We start from the raw sequence: 18,666 nt of genomic DNA, 5'->3' as shown, positions 1-18,666 counted from the left end.
TCCTTTATTCACAGAAAGTGACCTTTCCCCGGCCAGGGGCAAGTCTCACTTCTCAGAGGCAGTCCTGTTCCCCTCGCAGGGCAAGCCTGGCCTGTGGAGGAGACGGCAGTCTGCTTGGTACCATAGGAAGAGACCACCCCTCCTTCTGCGGGACATTGACATTCCTGGAAGTGCCACCAGGAATGGCTGCACCCATTCTGTGACTCTGAAGGAGGTAGACTGAGAAGAAATCTAAGATGACAGAGCAGAAAGGCAGACACAATCCGAAGCCCTGAGGATTTCACCAACTGCATTTAGCCTGCTGAGCTCACCGGTCTGGGAGGTGTATCATCGCTAGGCTCTTTGTTGCATTGGGTAAATTATATCCTTATTAAGTCAGTGTGAGTTGGGCTTCCCTGTTGTACCCAAAAGCACACAAGAGGCATTTTCTTTGGGATACTTGAGATTCATTGGAATTCATTATCTACATTTTTATAAATCTGTTGAATTTCCATACCCATCTCCCTATACACTGATCTACAGGAAATATGGGGGAATAAAGTCACATTGAATATGTCTCCTCACCCATTTCCGTCTCCCCACTTTTGGATCTCCGAAGAAGTAGCTCCTCAGAGCACCAACCATGGGACCAGTTGCCCATTTTTAAAGCAATTACCGGGTCCCTCCTAAACCCAGGAGTAGAGTCAGGCACCTGCATTTCCAGCCAGCACCCTTTAATGAGCTCTATGGAAAGGGTGTCACTGCCCCCCGAGGAAGAGGGACTAGGAGAGGAAAAGGCCTTCTTCCAGGCAATGAGAAGGTTTAGAAAGCGCTCAAAAACCTTTCTTGAAAATGTGCTCCGTGCAAAAGACAGGCTGGGGGTAGCGGCTGAGTCAGGTGGGTGGGCAGTTTAGTTTCCCTGTTTGTGAAGAGGCTCCCCAGGAGTTTTCCAGGGGTGGCGTGGTGCGCTCAGGGTCGGTGCACACAGCTTCTGTGAGGTGGGAGCATGAAGTGGTCGGCGTTGATAGCTTTGACTAGTAATTGTGCCTTAATGTAAATATATATAAATATTATACATATAGGTAGGTGCAGGCTGTAAATGACTCCGTCTGTATGGCACTGTGTATTTAATATGTATCCTGGGTAAAAAAATAAGTGTAATGGGTGGTCACATTCCAAAGAAATGAACACATCACCAAAGCACCAGCCAGTGAATGCAGCCACCATACAGAACAAGGGATTAAAAGCAGGAGACCTACAGATTTCCTGGACAGAAAGCCACTGGGAATGAGAAGGGGGGTGTCTGAGGATGCAGAGGAGTAGCCTGTATGGGAAGCAGGCTTCTCTTTTCTCCCTCACATATTGCTCACAGACAACAATATATCACACATGAGGTTGTAAACAACATAGATACAGAAACTGTGTCCATGTATTTCCTATGTTGTAGACCCCACAGAATTTATAGCTAACATTTTTAAAACAATCACATATTAGAATAAGTGATAAACAAGAGGGGGGAAAACCAAAAGTAATTTGTTAGCATTTATCATGGAAATTTTCTTTAGAATACTTTAGATTCATCAGCCTTCACAGTCTTGCCTGAATTTTTTGCCATAGACTTTTTTTTTTCAAATATACTTTTATTGACTTCAGCAAGAAAGGGAGAGGGAGAGAGAGATAGAAACACCAATGAGAGAGAATCATTTATCAGCTGCCTCCTGCACGTCCCACACTGGGAATCGAGCCCGCAACCTGAGCATGTGCCCTGACTGGGAATCAAACCGTGACCTCCCGGTTCATAGGTCAATGCTCAACCACTGAGCCACGCCAGTCGGGCTCCATAGATTTTTGAAGAGAATAAAAGAAATAAAAGGATGAAGGAAAATATATAATATAAAGATGAATGGCAGGATGGGATTTCTACTTTGATAGAAATTTAGTGAGAAAGAAGATGCCATTTATATTCCTAAGACATCTTGAACTTTTTGACAAGAAAACATTTTTCAGAGCGAAGCTGTTACCTGAGAGAGTTTTCTACTACCAATTTGTCCTATAAAGGCATTAGAAACATTCTTTAGAGTTACGATCTTTAAAATTGTTACATTAAGATGCAGTTTTTCTTACTTGGTGATTTTTCTTCTTGGTGAAATCATAATCCTAGAAAGCTAGATTTTTATTATTTTCCACAGGTGCTATTTTTATGGGTGCACAAAGCACTAATATTTTATAAGCAGATAAGCACAGAATAGGCAGTTGTTGGAGCAGTGTGGCCTAGTGGGAAGGGCAAAAGACAGCGTAGGTTGAAGTTGTAGCTTCAGTACCTACTGTTGTCATCCTTCGTGTGTCATTGACTGTCTTTAGCATTTTGCTTAATCTGAATGGCAGTGCTTCCTTCAGATGGCTGTAGTGAGGCAAGTCAGACAGTACACATTAAATCACTTTGCGAACTGTTTATTGCTATATTGTTATCATAGAATCAATATACAGTAGTCCCCTATTTTCCTCGGTTTGAGTTACCCAGACTCAGCCACAGTTCAAAACTATTAAATGGAAAAATTCCGAAATAAGCAAGTCACAAGTTTTAAATTGCACGCTGCTCTGAGTAGCGCGATGAAATCTCGCTCTGTTCCACTCCATCATGCCTGGGACATGAGTCATCCCTTTGTCCCAAACATCCATGCTGTAAACGCTCTCTGCCCATGAGTCACTTAATAGCTGTTTCGATGACCAGATCAGTTCTCAAAGAGAGAGAGAGACCACATTTACATAACTTTTATTACAATATATTGTCATAATTGTTCTATTTTATTATTAGTTATTGCTATTAATCTCTTACTGTGTCTAATTTGTAAATCACACTTTATCATAGGTATGTACGTATAGAATAAGCATAGTCTATATAGGATTCGGTACTATCTGCAGTTTCAGGCATCCACTGGGGGTCTTTGGGACTAACCGTCCTCTCCTGGATCCTTGAGAACAACTTTAAATATAAAGTGAAGACTCCTATCATCTTATCCTGGCTTGTAATTAAGGAACATTTGATTCAATGGATGTGATAATAAAGCAGAGTTCAGAGAGACATTTCTGGAATAGTCTAAACAAAGATAGTGTTTAAGATGACATTATACCAATCTTGAAACATCCATTTGTAGAGCAGTTGGGTAAGTTAGGTAGTTCAGGGGGTTGCCTGAGGCTCCATCTGAATTTGAGATAGAGATTTCGGAGACAAGCTGAATGAAATGCTTAGTTTTCTGAAGAAGGAATGGAGACACTTTAATTTATGGATTCTGCAGAAAGAGACTTTAATCCCAAGAAAACTTGAAGGAAGGTGCAAGAAGAAGACATTCTCTGGAAAGATGAGGGTGCTGGGTGTACTGTGAAGTGTGAGAATGTGGGGGAAAGAGAACTCACTTCTACAACTATTTAAAAAACTAAAGGAAATAAGCTAATGTTCAGGAATAGTTAACATTTCTCAGATTGGATATTAAACTTCCTCCAAGGAAAACAACTCAACAGCTAAAGTCATCCCTAAATTGGTGCCAAGAAAATACTGCTAAAGTAAGGTTCTAGGAGAGATATGATTCAGTTAAGTATCATAGAGCTCTCAACCCATAAACTATCCCTTTGTAGTCCTTGAGAACATAAGAGATTACAAATAAATTTACTGACCCTTTCCTTAAAGAAAGGAAATACCTAAAATCATGATTCAGCTTTTTAAATTCAGGTCCATGTACAACTATTATGGTTGTTGGGAAATACTGGATCCTTAAGTCATTTTGTAATGCCATTTTTAAATGTTTTAGTCTTAGATCCAAACAAATATTCTTAGAACTAAAGAAATTTTCTAAGTATTGATTCTAAATCTCTTTCGTCAAAATAAAAGTAACTAGAACTACTTTTAAAATCACATTATTTCTATCATAAACGTAAGGGCAAGCACACAAGAAAACATATACATATTATGTGAAAAACTGTGTGTATAAAGTTCAAATCCAAATTCAATTTCATATAACCACTACCTAAAATGTTAAGAAGATACATGTCTTAAAAGGACTTTCAAATATACCACCAACAAATATAGAGTATTAATTATTGCTCATCTCCAATTAGCATATAATATCATTTTCATTATCTCATAGACATTACTCTCTCTATCTGGCTAAAGTTGACCTTAGTCCACAGCATCTATGCACATGTGTTTGATTTGTTGAAACCAAGCAGCATGATGTTTCAAATATTTATTCATTTTACTTTGATGCTGTTAACCACGTGTGCATATGCAAAGTGAACCAGCTTTGTGAATAGCTACATACAGAGAAAAAGAAATATTTATAGACAATAAATAAATAATTTGAGGCTTTGGAAAATACGTAGTGTTTCTGTTTAAAAACTTGTAGGATAAGGAAACAGGACCGAAACAGATTGATTTTTTTTTTGAAGTGATATTAATCTTACAATTTTTATTCAGCTTTTTTGCCTATGGGTGAAAATTTCCCCAAATCTTGGGAAATCATAAAAATTGAGATGAAAAGTCAACTCATGAGACTATGTATTTCTTTACCCCCACCTGTGTGTGACTGTTCACTTCAGAATGTTTTCTATCCCCAAAGTACAGCCATCTTCTATAAAATAAAAATACCTATTAAATGCAATAACTTTAGAACATACCAAAGTATCGTCTTAAAACTAGCCATGGTTTTGATATTATCTCCAAGAGCTACATCTCTCTCTCTCTCTCTTTTGCTTATTTTCTGATTTTTAAAAGCTTAATCATAATCTTTAACTTTCTAAAGTGAAAATAAAGAAAATTTATTTCCTACCTGTATTTTTGTGTGTGTGATAGGGAAGAAGTGATACTTTTCCTCTAGATCAAGTCTTCAAATTTCATGTTGTATTTTTTTCCCTTCCATGAACTTATCTCTACTTTCTCATTTTCCCTATTAGAAGGAAAAATAGTCATCTCTTCTGTGATTATTCTCTGTACTTCATGATCATGCCTCTCGACTCTTAAGATTACCTTGGACATGAGAGATTAATCTAAAATTGTACATTGTATTATAATATCTCTTTTCTCATTTGTCACCCACATTAGACTATAGGCTGCTTGAGATCAGGAAACATTTCTTATTCATTTTTATATCCAGGACCTGTCCAGGACCTACAGTTTATCAAAGATCAGTTAGAATTTGATGAGCCATCAGGTCAGAGTATAGACGATTGGCTTTTGACACTCATCAGGACACTGAGATTTTTAAGGATTTCTCGTTGATCTTTCCCCTCCATTCTAAAGGCAAGGGCTCCAAAGTATTACCCCTAAATCTGTTTTTATAAGAACTGCTTTCACATGGCTTGTTGCTGTGCACACATAGCCTGATGTTAATCAGCACTAACTACAGCAGAATGTAACTATTCCCATCCTTGAACAGATGAAATGAGGCCAGCCACAGTGAGGGCACTTTGTTCTAATAATCCAATAAATACTTTTGAAATGATGCTTATTTTTGTCTTTTGCATTAAAGTCTAAGATTAAAGCCAAGTAGAGTAGGAAATAAAGAACATCTCACCTCCCTCCCAATACCAAGCAGAAGTTCCAGGGATTTTGCCAAAACTCCCCATAGATTTATCACTTCTTAGGAGACTTTGCACTGTAAGGGCCAGATGTTACTGTCAAATTGTAACCATGCAGGGCTATATGTGTACACACATAACACAGTCATCTCTAAGTGCACACAGGAGGCACAAGAAATAGAAATTATGATCCAGCCCCAGCTTTTTCTAAGCTGGAGGAAAATTGCCACTAGTTACTCATGGTGGATGGTTTCCCCTCTTTTCCAAGGCCTCCCACCACCAGGGGGCAGGGTCGTTCTCAATTGAGGAAGCTATTAAATAGGAACACTTCCAGCCCAGTGAAGAGGGGTATCTGCAAAAGGGATGAGATTTGTATTAGTGACAACTGAGTCTCATACTCACATTGTTGACCAACACTTGATCTGATATAAATTCTTCAGACTTCAGGTACACCTTCCTCTTTAGTTACCCAAAATATTTCTTAGGTAAGTCAAATAATTTTTTGACCACTTGGTGTTAGAGAATATCCTGAACTCAACTCCCTTGTATCGGTGTCAGTAACTGAGAGCTGACTATTTATTTTAAACTAGAGGCCCAGTGCACAAAATTTGTGCAAGAGAGGGGGGGGGGTCCTCTCAGCCTGGCCTGCACCCTCTCACAATCCGGGACCCCTCAGGGGATGTCCGACTGCCAGTTTAGGACTGATCCCACAGGGATCAAGATCAGTCCTAAACCGGCAGTCGGACATCTCTCTCACAATCCAGGGCCACTAGCTCCTAACCGCTGGCCTGCCTGCCTGCCTGATGGTCCCTAACCACTTTGCCTGCCTTCCTGATCGCCCTTAACCACTCTGCCTGCTTGCCTGATTGCCCCTAACTGCCTCTGCCATGGCCCCTGCTGCCTCAGCTTTGTCTGGAAGGACGTCCAGAAGGTCATTTGGCTGTCCGATCTAATTAGCATATTATGCTTTTATTATTATAGATTGAGTTAGAAGTCACAGTTTTCATTCCGAAGCTTTTTTGAATAGCCATCAAGGATTGTTATATGCAGATTATTGGAGCCATCCAGTTTCAGTGAAGAGGTAGAGTTCAGAAGGGCTTGAAATGGGTATGAGAAGTTACCTGGCTGGTCAAAAAGTTAGCCATGATGTTCTTGAAGAAAGGCTGCAGGAGAAATGAAAAAACTGGAACCTCATCTGTGGTATGAGCAAGTCCCTCCTTTCACCACAGAGTCTGGCTTCCTTTGGCAAAATAGGTGTAAAGGAAAGGACCAAAGGTGGAATTGAGAGCAGGACCTAGGTGCACAGAAAGTATAAAAGTCTGTTGGTTAACATAACCTAAGAACAAGTCATAAGAATTATGTAGCTAAATTAGCAAAAACCATCACCTTACCTTAGGCCAAACGTATTAGGTTAAACCATATGATATTATTGCTATTTGACTGGTTTTGACTGACAAAAATTCCAGTTCATATGGTGGTTCAATCTAACAGTACAAGTCACACTGAATTAATGCTGTGAAGAGGCTCTGCCTCCACCAACCCTGGTGAGATACAAGTCTGATGGAGGATTTCCATCTAGAGATCAGAGACTTTCACATGATCTTCCCAGGACCTCGTGGTGTTCCACTGAAGGGCAAGGAATGTGTTGGAGCATCGGTGTTCCAATCAGAAGTACCATTTTGTCTGCTTCCTATTGTAGGATTCCACGTAAGATCTGATTTGGAAAAAAAGAGGAAGAGGTTCTTATGCTTTTTAAAAAGTGGTTCAGCCTGGCCAGTGTGGATCAATGATTGAGTATGAACCTATGAATCAGAGGTCACAGTTCGATTCCCGGTCAGGGCACATGCCTGGGTTGCAGGCTCCATCCCCAGTAGGGGGCCTGCAGGAGGCAGCAGATCAATGATTCTCTCTCATCATTGATGTTTCTATTTCTCTCTCCCTTCTTCTCTGAAATCAATAAAAACATATTTTTAAAAAGTGGTTCAAAGCCTACAGAGCATAAAATTTATTTGTTAAAGGTACCCAGGTATAACTCTTGATATTCTAGAATATTGAAGCTTTAAAATTATAAGTCCAGAATGCCATGATAAGTGTGTTGAACACATCATTTCACGAAAAGCAGGGAGGAATTTCCATTCTTGATGATGGTAACCTCCCTTCAGTTGGGTTAATGTCACAAAGAAAATATGTTCAGAACAGCACTGTGAAACTTCAGAGAGTGAAAAGCATATTTCCCCACACATAAATGAAAGTCAGTCTTGGCCAGTGGTGATATACAGATTACCCGTTGAGGCTTTAAACTCCTTGGGACAAAGGGTAAAAAGGATGTTGTTCAAACCACAAGTCAAGAAGCACTCCTGTCAGTATGCACACCGCAGACATGAAGCTGCTGGCCTTCGTGGTGCCTGGCCATGTATGGAGGGTTTATATAGAGATGGACAATTACCTGACTTGAATCCGAGCTGTGTCTACTTATTCAGTTTGTTTGATACTTTTTTTGCTATAAATAATTAATCAATCTGGGCCAGAGAGCAGTTGAAGTAATTGAGCAATAGATCGATGTATTTATAGAAATTTTCATCAGGTGGTGGAGATACACTCACCAGTGAGTTGAGGCAGAAGGTGAAGCTGTGTGCACTTGTGTGGGTGCAAACATAATCATAAGCCCCACTAATTCAATGTGCTGGCTTCAGCATAAAGAACACCTTTGGGAGTTTAAAAACAAGTATCGTTTTAGCAAATATTTTTAGTTTGCTACCATATTTAATTTCAAAAGTAACTGAGCTTATCCTGTGAGATGTTATTTAGTTGGCGAGCGAGTTTAGAAATAAGAAATGAGAGTTACATTTTAGGGGCCTTTCATATCCCATGGAAGAAATGAGGGTTTTTATATTCTTCTCTAGTAAATAGCTAGGGGGCCTGTCTTACCCTCTACTGCTGTGAGAATGAAAAGCAATCACATGGACAAAGGTTGTGTTAGGGCACAGTACTTCTTGATTCAATGATGGTCTTATGATCTTGAAACAGAGTGAGCAAAACTGCCTACTACTGGCTGCCAAACACAGGATATAATTAGGTTAAACTTCTGCTGAGAACAGAGATCCAAACGAAGGGCTGTTTTCTCTCACAGGTCAACTTAAGACCCTTTGCATAATGATCATCCTCACTTTACTGCACATTGTACCTCATTTTTAAAAACTTAAGTTGGTAAGCCCAGTTCAAGCCTCTTTTCATTTCATGTTGAGATTAGTAGTCAAATGAGCTAATAATGTCTAGACCCTTTGTTATGAAGGATTTCCTTTAAATTCCTACTGGAGGGGGTGGCTTAGCTGTCTAAGCAACAGCTTTGAAATACCTAGACTCCCAGGAACCATAGGTTGGACTCCCAGGAGGCATGGGGAGCCCCTTAATTATTCTGAAACAGCTGGGGTGGCAGACCACTTCCTGCAAAAGTGTCTTTCTACAAAATCTGAAAAAAACAAAATAGTCTGTGGACCTTAAAAATGCAATAACATGTTCCCTTTCATTTAGAGAAATCTGGTTTGCTGTATGGTTTCAGAAATAATAATAATAAAAAGGTCTTTCTGTTTTTGGTATCCTTTGCACTTTCTTATTATGCCGTATCCTAAGCTATTTGCAGGCAATAATATTTATTTGCTTAAAGATTGTACTTTGAATTTAGCTAAGGATTAACCTGCAGCAAACTACACGTCCCTGTGGTTTGAGAGGGCCTTTCTTAATCTACATTTGATTGACAGGGTTAGTTCTCCTCGGAGTTTTAGCTTAACATTATATTAATCCAAAGCATTTCTTCAAAGTCCTTTGTTGTTGTTGATGTTTTGTCCTGGGAGGAGGCTCTCTTTCGCCCATTATATTTTAGAAGTTTAAACGCAACTTCTAAAAGGAGAGGTTTTCATGACAGGCTTCTGAAAAGTGTAACAATCTCTTAATATCTGGAATGCAACATCTCAGTGCTCTGTGAGTTTCGCGTGCCACGTCGACAAAGTGCCCAAACTCTACAAACCTACCATGTGCACCAACTTATTAGGAACGGAATCTTCAGAATTGTCTCAGTAAGCAACTGGGTGGGCTTTGCTCTCCATTCAATAGAACAGTTGTTATGAAAGCCACGCCTTTAAAAGGGAGTCCTCAGACTCTCCACAATCAGTAACTGAGGAAGAGTCTCCAAGGGGGTCGGGATCTGTGGGCCTGACTCTTGTCCTCGTGGGTTCACTTTTTGTCTTCAAGCCCCAGGGAGAAGCAGAGCCGGCTTCGCTGAGGGAGCGGGCTCCCCGAGCTGCGATGGCAGCAGGCGCCCTGAGACCCAGGGGAGGAGGAGAATCCAGAGGTGGAAAGCAAGGCCAGGAGGAGTCCCTATACCCCTGGATTGGATCAGATTCGACTTTTATTTTTTTAAAGGATGTGAATGAATTTCCTCAGATCATTATTCAGAGGATGAAGAGGATTAGAAGGCGTGGGTTTAGAAGACGGTCTTGGGGAAATCGTTTCAATTCCCTGTGCCTTAGTTTCCCTGTGAGCAAATGGACATATGAAGGCCTGGCCTCTTCCAGTCACAAGGGTGCTGATGTTAAAAATGGAAAGGATTTCAAGCTTTTATGTGGGAAATGCATGTGCAAAATATTCCTCATTTTTTTAAGGTGCGGGATAGTGCACTGCTAACCACAGTAAAGATTAGCATGCATGATGGATATTCTTTGGTTCTTCGTATAAAATATATAGTGATCAGCCATGTTTGTAATGATGGGAGCCCTGAGGGGCAACTGGTTTCTGGGTAACAACAGCCAGTTCTGGGCCAGGAGATGCCTCCAGGGAAACGAGCGTCTTGCCGCTTGCTCTTATCCCAGAAGATTTCCAGACAGCGGCGCGTTTCCTTTCCCTTTTTATGAATGGCAGCAGTATTGTGCTTCCGTCTGCATTTTTCTCCCAGAGCCATTCATAAAAAATAAAAACAAAATAACAACAACAGAAAACTTTCCTGGCGCAGTCTGGAGCCAGTGGGTGCCAGAGGCTGGGAAAACATCCTGGCAGCCGTCACCCCGAGCAGCATTGAGAGCCTTCAAGGGTCTGTTTGTTTGGTGAAGTGCCGTGTGGAAGGGCGGGCAGCTGGTGGAAGTTGTGTGACGCGGACTAGGCCGGGCGCCAGGGCTGGGAGCGTTTCAGACATTGTCTTTCCCCTCATTGAAGTGTCAGGACCTAATTCATGGAAAATTGGGGGAGCTGGCAGCCCTTGCGGAGGATTTCATTGAGCCCGCCGTGTGCAGGAGTCACGTGAATGCGGGATCCTCAGCCAAGAAAGGAGGGGGGCCCCCCCAGCAGTAGGAAGCTGTCAGCCTGCAGGAATGCGTGTGGATTTGAAGCAGTTTGGGAGTAAGTGTGCACAGGTGGGGTGGCAGGAAGAAAGAGAGGAAGAAGAGCGGTGTGTTCTGACAAAGGATTCTTTTGAAATGAACACTTCTCTCTTAGCGCACACTGGCGAATCCCCAAAGGCAAGAAGTCCTCCTTGTCCTTGGTTCATTCCACCTGGAGAAAACATCATCTGGAAGCCTGGGCTTTTATCATGTCAGCTCTGCTATGATTTAACGTCAAAGGGAAGAACTTTTTTTTCAGGGCACAAAAGCATTTTGCATGTCTTTTCTGTTTAGTTTGTTCATCTTAGAAAAATAAGGTTCCGATGATTTTTGTATACGTTTAATACGGCAGCAATAAGATACACATCATCACAGAAATTCCGAGAGGAAGAAAAATGAATAGGCAATCTATCCCTTCCTTCCACGACATAGTGCATGTATTCTAACTTCTGTTACTTGGGAGAACTGTAGCAAATTTTTTCCCATTGGAACCATGACAGCATGTCACTCTCCACATCAGAGTGGCTCAATGGGATTCACAAATCTCAGCGATATATAGACAGAACAAGGGAGGTTTATGGGATTCAGACAGGAGGGTGAGTACTGGAAGGAATCCATCGGAAAGTGGGGGCTTCCAGTCCGCCTTTTACAATACAAAGAATAACAAATATTTTTCTAATACTCTAATTCTTGGGAAATTAATTTAGGCTGGGTAGAAAACTTCCCTCAGGTGTTTGACTTAAAAGTGAAGAGTTTTGCTCTGCAAACAGAATTAAATAGATATATAGACATAAGAATTAAATAGATATATATAAACGAGGGGCCCAGTGCACAAATTCATGCACCTTGAAAAGAACTGTGGGCCACAAGGCTGTGGTGGGCACAGGGGCGGGTCTCGGCCCATCCTCCACACCCCCTCCTGGCCCCTGGTTCCCTGTCTGCTGGCAGCCCTGCTCCCGCCACTGCAGCACCCACATGCTGACAGCACCAGCCCCACTCGCACCCGCTGGTGGCGCAGAGTGATTGGGGCCAGCACCAGCAGTGGGTGCAAGTTGGGCTGGCACTGTCAGCAGATGTGAGCAGCAGCTACTGCCCCGATTGCCCCTCAGGAGCAGGGGCGGCAGAGAAGCCCTCAGGGGCAATTCAGGCTGGTGCCAGGCGCCAACAGCGGGTGCGAGCAGCAGCTGTGGCACCTGCTGCGGGTGCGAGCAGTGGGTGGGACTGTGGCACACGGGAGCAAAGAATTTACAGTAACCACTAGATGCTCGCCCCAATGACAGCGACCAGCCTTGGTTTGGTGTCCCCGCTCACCTGCTCCACCATCCCATCACGGCTGATGCCCCCCATGTTCCATGCTCTGCCTCCTGCTGCTGACACCTGCCATGTTCCGCACGCGCCCCCTGGTGGGTAGCGCACATCATAGCGACCAGTTGTTCGGTTGTTCTGCGTTCGGTCTATTTGCATATTAGCCTTTTATTATATAGGATAAGACATTGGTACAGATGGTACTTGCAAGTGACACCATCAAGAAAGTGAACAAACCCACCCATATTCTGTTGAGACTTGTACCCAGAATACATAAAGAACTCTTACAACTCAATATGAAAAGAGAAATAAATTTTAAAATGAGCAAAAGATTTGAATAGCTATTTCTTTAAAGACAATATTCAAATGGACAATAAGCACATGAAGAGATGCTCAACATCATTAGTCATTAGAGAAACTCAAATCAGAACAACAATGATATTCAACTTTACACCCGTAGGATGTTTAAAAGGCAGACAGTGACAAGTTTTAGAGAAATTGGAACCCTCATGTATTGCTGGTAGGAATGTGAAATAGTGCCACTGCTTTGGAAAACTACCTGGCAGTTCTTCAAAAAGTTCAGCACAGTTACCTGTGTGACTCAGAAATTCCGCTCCTAAATATATATGTATATTTTTAAGAGAAATGAACGTGTATCCACATTATAACTTACATATACATATGTTCATAGCAGCATTATTTATGATAGCCAAAAGGTGGGAACAACCCAAGTGTCCATCAACTCGTGGATGGTAAACAAAATGTAGTATGTTCATACAATGAAATATTATTTGGCAATGCAAAGGAAGAACCACTGATAACACGCTGCAACATGGACAATCCTGGTAAACGCGCTAAGTGAAAGCTGCCAGACCACAAAATACCATTTATTGCATGCTTCCATTTACACGAAGGCAAGTTTGTAGAGCCAGAAAGTAGGTTAGTGGTGAGTTAGGGATGGGAGGGTGGCTAGGGAGGCAAGAAGAAATGGGGAGTGGCTGATAAAGTGTATGAGGTTTCTTTCAGATGAGGTGAAAATATTCTAAGGTTAGATTGTGATGATGATTGTGAAATCCTGTGAATATACTAAAAACTTTTCATTATACACTGCATATGTGTGAATTTTATGGTATGTGCACTAAATCTCAATAAAGCTCTTTTACAAAAAAATATATATATTAATAAATTAGGCCCGTTTCCTCCTCAAGTGTTATGGTATTCAGACAAAAACCAGCAACAAAAAAAACAAAGTAAATGAAATAAGTTCATTTTGATATAGCTGGTATGCATGCCAGACTTTAATTGAGAATTGTTTTAAAAGAGATAACCTGCATTTTATTTCCTTAACATATAGAGACCATGAATAAAGAAACCTTTTGAATCTTAACATTTTTACCATTATTTGCAGAGGCATGTCTATGTTTAAAATAATGTATAATTTTTTTTTCATTACATATGTTTTCTCTTAAACTATAACAGTTCTTTTTGTTGTTGTTCTTTTTCAGCCACAACAAGTTGTTCAGAAGAAGCCTGCTCAGGTAAGAGATGGTCATTATGAGTTTTCCTCCCAATGAATATAAAAAGTAAAGTGAAAAACAAGTCCCCAAATTAAACCTTCAATTCATAGTTTTCTAGTTGGATTACATCAGCATTGCGGTATTGTTGACAGTTTGTTCTGTCCTTCAGAAAACGTCAGAAATGCACAGTCAGAGATTGTCATTAAAAACCCTACACAATCAAGACCTTTGCTTAAGTGCACCAGGCAAAGATTTAAAAATAAAGTGTTTATTTCAGTGCCTTGTGTATAAAACATATCAAATTGCATGTGTTTTACCCATCCTTAAACATCTAATTGTGTTCTTTCCACCTAACTATCCATGTTCCATTGACTTGATGTGGGACTTATTAGCTGCAAAATATTTCATGATTCATGACTGGAAACATATCTGTTTGTTGAACAATACATAACATTAAATGATCCCCAAATGCCCCCCAGGGGAAACTGGGAAATTAAGTTACACTGGTTTTGCAGATTGATGATTCTCAGGTCTTGCTTCGATGACTGAGTCATAGTCTCTGAAGTCTTGGGATACATCAATATGAAGAACCAGCTTTCCTTCTCTTGTCCCATATGACTGGAATTCCTTGTCCTGACTGTAATCCATACTTGGAAACATAAGAATCATACTTATTGAGGAAGTATATCTTGAAGAAAGCAAAACTGAAGGATAAATTAATATATTGCCAAGTATGTGAGCTGTTATTAATGTATAAGGCTGTCCTGCTGCTCTCCCCTTCTGGGTTTAAGGAGAAGGTCAGGAGATCCAGGTGTATCATGCAGAACTAACTGAAGTAAGTTATTAAGTAGCATCATGGGTTACCAAGTTCTTTGTAGATCTCTGTCACGTAATTTAAAATATATACGGGCCCTGGCCAGGTGGCTTAGTTGGATGGAGCGTTGTCCTGTTGGTTCGATCCCCACTCAGAGCCAGCACGGGAGGAAACTGATGGATGTTTCTCTCTCTCTCTCTCTTTCTCTCTCTCCCCCTTCCTCTCTCTCTAAAATTAATAAATATATTCTGAGGTGAGGATAAAAACAAAATCTATGGACTCTTTTTCTTAGAGGTTGCAAAAATGTATCTTGCACCCTGTTCTCTTAGGACAGTGTCACCTTGCCTGGGAAAGATCACCCACATAATATAATGTGTTTACTGTTTTTATTTTATTTCATTAATATTTTTATTGATGTCAGAGAAGAAAGGAGAGGGAGAGAGAGAAAGAAATATCGATGAGAGAGAATCATTGATCAGCTCCCTCCTGCACACACCACACTGGGAATTGAGCCCGCAACCTGGGCACATGCCCTGACAGAGAATCGAACAGTGACCTCCTGATTCATAGGTCAACACTCAACCACTGAGCAACACTGGCCAGGCATTTTACTGTTTTTTAAGAACGCCGCTTAGAAGAGAATTGAAGCTTCTAAATATGGATAAGCATGTAGGAAATGTATATCCAAATAATTACACATGTGCTTTAAGTAGAATAAAAGTAGAGTTACCATGAAAAAAAATCATTCTCATGGCTGCTCCCATACCTAGAAGGTGAAAGTATTAGGAAGCACACAAAAAAATACCCAGTGTTTGAGTATTTGTACACAATATTAAACAAAATGAAATAAAAACTTGACATTTTAAGTAGGACATACCAAATATATTGAGCCTCTCACCCTTTATCAGTAAGAAAATCAAGAGGAAGTGAATTTATATTTCTGTGCATTTGAGTCAAAGGATACTGCAGTGTTCACTGTTGCATCATAGGCTGTGAACCATAGCTCAATACCCCTATGTGGTCTCTTGGCAACATCGATTCAGTTGCTATTCTTGGTGTTGCAGGGAAGATGTAGCAAATGAAAACAAGTCACTGTACCTAAGAAATGTGTAATCTAGTTCAGAGGTTCTTAACCTCGTCTGCATAGTAGAATAACCTAGTGATTACACACATACACACAGTAGATCCCCCTTATCTTCAAGGGATACGTACCAAGACCACCAGTGGCCTGGCCAGCGTGGCTCAGTGGTTGAGCATTGACCTATGAACCAGGAGGTCATAGGTTTGATTCCCAGTCAGGGCACATGCCCAGGTTGCGGGCTCAATCTCCAGTGTGGGGTGTGGGGTGTGGGGAAGGCAGCTGATCAATGATTCTCTCTCATCGTTGATGTTTCTATCTCTCTCTCCCTTCCTCTTCCTGATATCAATAAAAATATCCTTGATAATAAAGCCTAATATGCAATTGACCAAACAGTGAACCACTGGTCACTATGATACGCACTGAGCACCAGGGGGAAGTTCTGTGCACTGGCCTCTAGTATTAAATTTAAAAAAGACCACCAGTGGACACCTGAAACTGGGGGTAGTATTGAACCCTATTATATACTTGTACTATGTTTCCTCTTATATATACACTAGAGGCCTGGTGCACGAATTCGTGCACGGGTGGGGTCCTTTGGCCTGGCGGGTGATCGGGGTTGATTGGGGCCATCTCGCCCAGTCCCAATCAGGGCCAGTCGTGGCCGGCCAGGGGGAGGGACCATGGGGAGGGACTGCAGGAGGTTGACCAGCTTACGGGAGGTTGGCTATGGAAGCACACTGATCACCAAGGGAACTGCTCCTGCGTTAAGCGTTTGCCCCCTGGTGGTCAGTGCATGTCATAGTGACTGGTCAACCGGTTGTTCTCGTGGTTTGGTCGTAACGGTCGCTTTGGCATATATATATATATATATATATATATATATATATATATATATATTTATACACACCCATGATAAAGTTTAATGTATAAATTAGGCACAGTAAAAGATTAATGAATTATAAATACACAATTATAACAATACTAGAGGCCCGGTGCATGAGATTTGTGCCCTGGGGGGGGGGGGGGGGGGTCCCTCATCCCGGCCTGCACCCTCTTGCAGTCCTGGAGCCCTTAGGAGATGTCCAACTGACTGCCGCAGAGGTGGGAGAGGCTCCTGCCCCTGCTGCTGCGCTCACCGGCCATGAGCCCAGCTCAGGGCTTCTGGCTGAGTGGCACTCCCCCTGTGGGAGGGCACTGACCACCAGGGGGCAGCAGCTCCTGTGTTGAGTGACTGCCTCCTGGTGGTCAGTACGCATCATGGCAACCGTTCATTCCACCGTTCAGTTGATTTGCATATTACCCTTTTATTATCCTATATAATAAAAGCCTAATATGCTAAGTGTCCAGTCGTCCATTCAACCAACACATAATATGCTAATGATATTCTAAGGCCGCTCAACTGCTCGCTATGATGTGCACTGACCACCAGAGGGCAGACAGTTGACCAGTCACTATGACGTGCACTGAACACCAGGAGACAGATGCGCCGACTGGTAAATTAGCTTGCTGCTGGGGTCCAGCCGATTGGGACTGAGCAAGAAGGGCTGGACATGCCCTGGAGCCCTCCCGTGGTCCTTCCTCGGCTGGCCAACCTCCCACGTCCCTCTCTGGCCCTGGTCATGCATCGGTGGGGTCCCTCAGCCTGGCCTGCACCCTCTTGCAATCTGGGCTGAGGGATCCCACCCCCCGAGTGCACAAATTTCGTGAACCAGGCCTCTAGTATAGGATATTATAATAAAACTAGAGGCCTGGTGCACAAAAATTTGTGCACTCGGGGGGGGGGGGGGGGTCCCTCAGCCCGGCCTGTGCCCTCTCGCAGTCTGGGACCCCTCAGGAGATAACGACCTGCTGGGTTAGGCCTGCTCCTGGGTGGCAGAGGGCAGGCCCAATCCCTAGGTGCAGCTCCTGGTCAGGCTCAGAGCAGGGCTGATTAGGGGGTTGGGACACCGCACCCTGTCACACACAGAGTCACAGGGTGATCAGGGGGTTTGGGCGCTGCCCCCTGTCACACTGATCCAGTGCCAGGAGGCCTCGCGGCTCCGCCGATCCCGGTGCTGGGAGGCATATTACCCTTTTACTATATAGGATAGAGGCCTGGGGGCCGGCTGGTTTGCCCTGAAGGGTGTCCTGGATCAGGGTGTGGGTCCCCACTGGGGTGCCTGGCCAGCCTGGATGAGGGGATGATGGCTGTTTGCAGCTGGTCACACACCCTTCAGGGTGGGGGTCCCCACTGGGGTGCCTGGCCAGCCTGGATGAGGGGATGATGGCTGTTTGCAGCTGGTCACACACCCTTCAGGGTGGGGGTCCCCACTGGGGTGCCTGGCCAGTCTGGGTGAGGGGCTGAGGGCTGCTGCCTTCAGGCTGGGGATTGAAGCTCCCAACCGCTCCTTTTTTTCTTTTCTTTTTATTCTGGGCCAGCTTTAGCTCTGGCTCTAGCTCTGAGGCCTCGGCTGCTGAAAGCTGGTATCTGGTTTGTTTGCAATGTATAACTCCAGCTCTGAGATCCCAGCGGCTGAAAGCCGGTTTCTGGGGTTTTGTTTAGCGTCTATATTTGTTAGAATGTTTCAAACTGCCAGCTCAGAGGCCGGCAAGGCAGGCGGGGAACGTTGGAGTCCTCCTTCACTGAAGCAAGCAAGCCTCATGTTCGCTTCCAGCTGCCTGGCTGCCGGCCGCCATCTTGGCTGACAGTTAATTTGCATATACTCACTGATTAGCCAATGAAAAGGGTAGCAGTCGTACGCTAATTACCATGTTTCTCTTTTATTAGTGTAGATAACCATTTCAATAATCTTGATGGCTACTAAGTGACTAAGCAGGGGAAGAAGGAGAGGATATTTTGGACAAAGGGATGATTCACGTCCCAGGCAGGATGGAGTAGGACAGCACAAGATTTCATCACGCTCTCAGAGCAGCACACAATTTAAAACTTAGTTTATTTCTGAAATTTTCCATTTACTATATTAGGGCCAAATTTGACTGCAGGTAACTGAAACCACAGAAAGCAAAACCACAATAAGAGGGCCTATGGGT

The 18,666-nt window shown here is 42.7% G+C and overlaps 1 protein-coding gene across 4 annotated transcripts in view; it reads left to right on the top strand.

Moving 5' to 3' along the window:
• The window catches only part of HMGA2 (high mobility group AT-hook 2), a 140,747-nt gene that overhangs the window by 111,511 nt on the left and 10,570 nt on the right, over positions 1–18,666 (top strand). For all 4 annotated transcript variants that reach the window (XM_070407646.1, XM_070407648.1, XM_070407647.1 and 1 more), the window contains one exon: positions 13,730–13,762. In XM_070407646.1, coding sequence (XP_070263747.1) covers positions 13,730–13,762 — 33 coding nt within the window. The remainder of the gene's footprint in view (positions 1–13,729; positions 13,763–18,666) is intronic.

Source organism: Myotis yumanensis, unplaced genomic scaffold (assembly GCF_028538775.1).
Source record: "Myotis yumanensis isolate MYYU_CA2020_CCGP unplaced genomic scaffold, mMyoYum1.0.hap1 SCAF_3, whole genome shotgun sequence".
Lineage (NCBI taxonomy): Eukaryota > Metazoa > Chordata > Mammalia > Chiroptera > Vespertilionidae > Myotis > Myotis yumanensis.
This window is presented reverse-complemented; position numbering and strand designations above follow the sequence as displayed.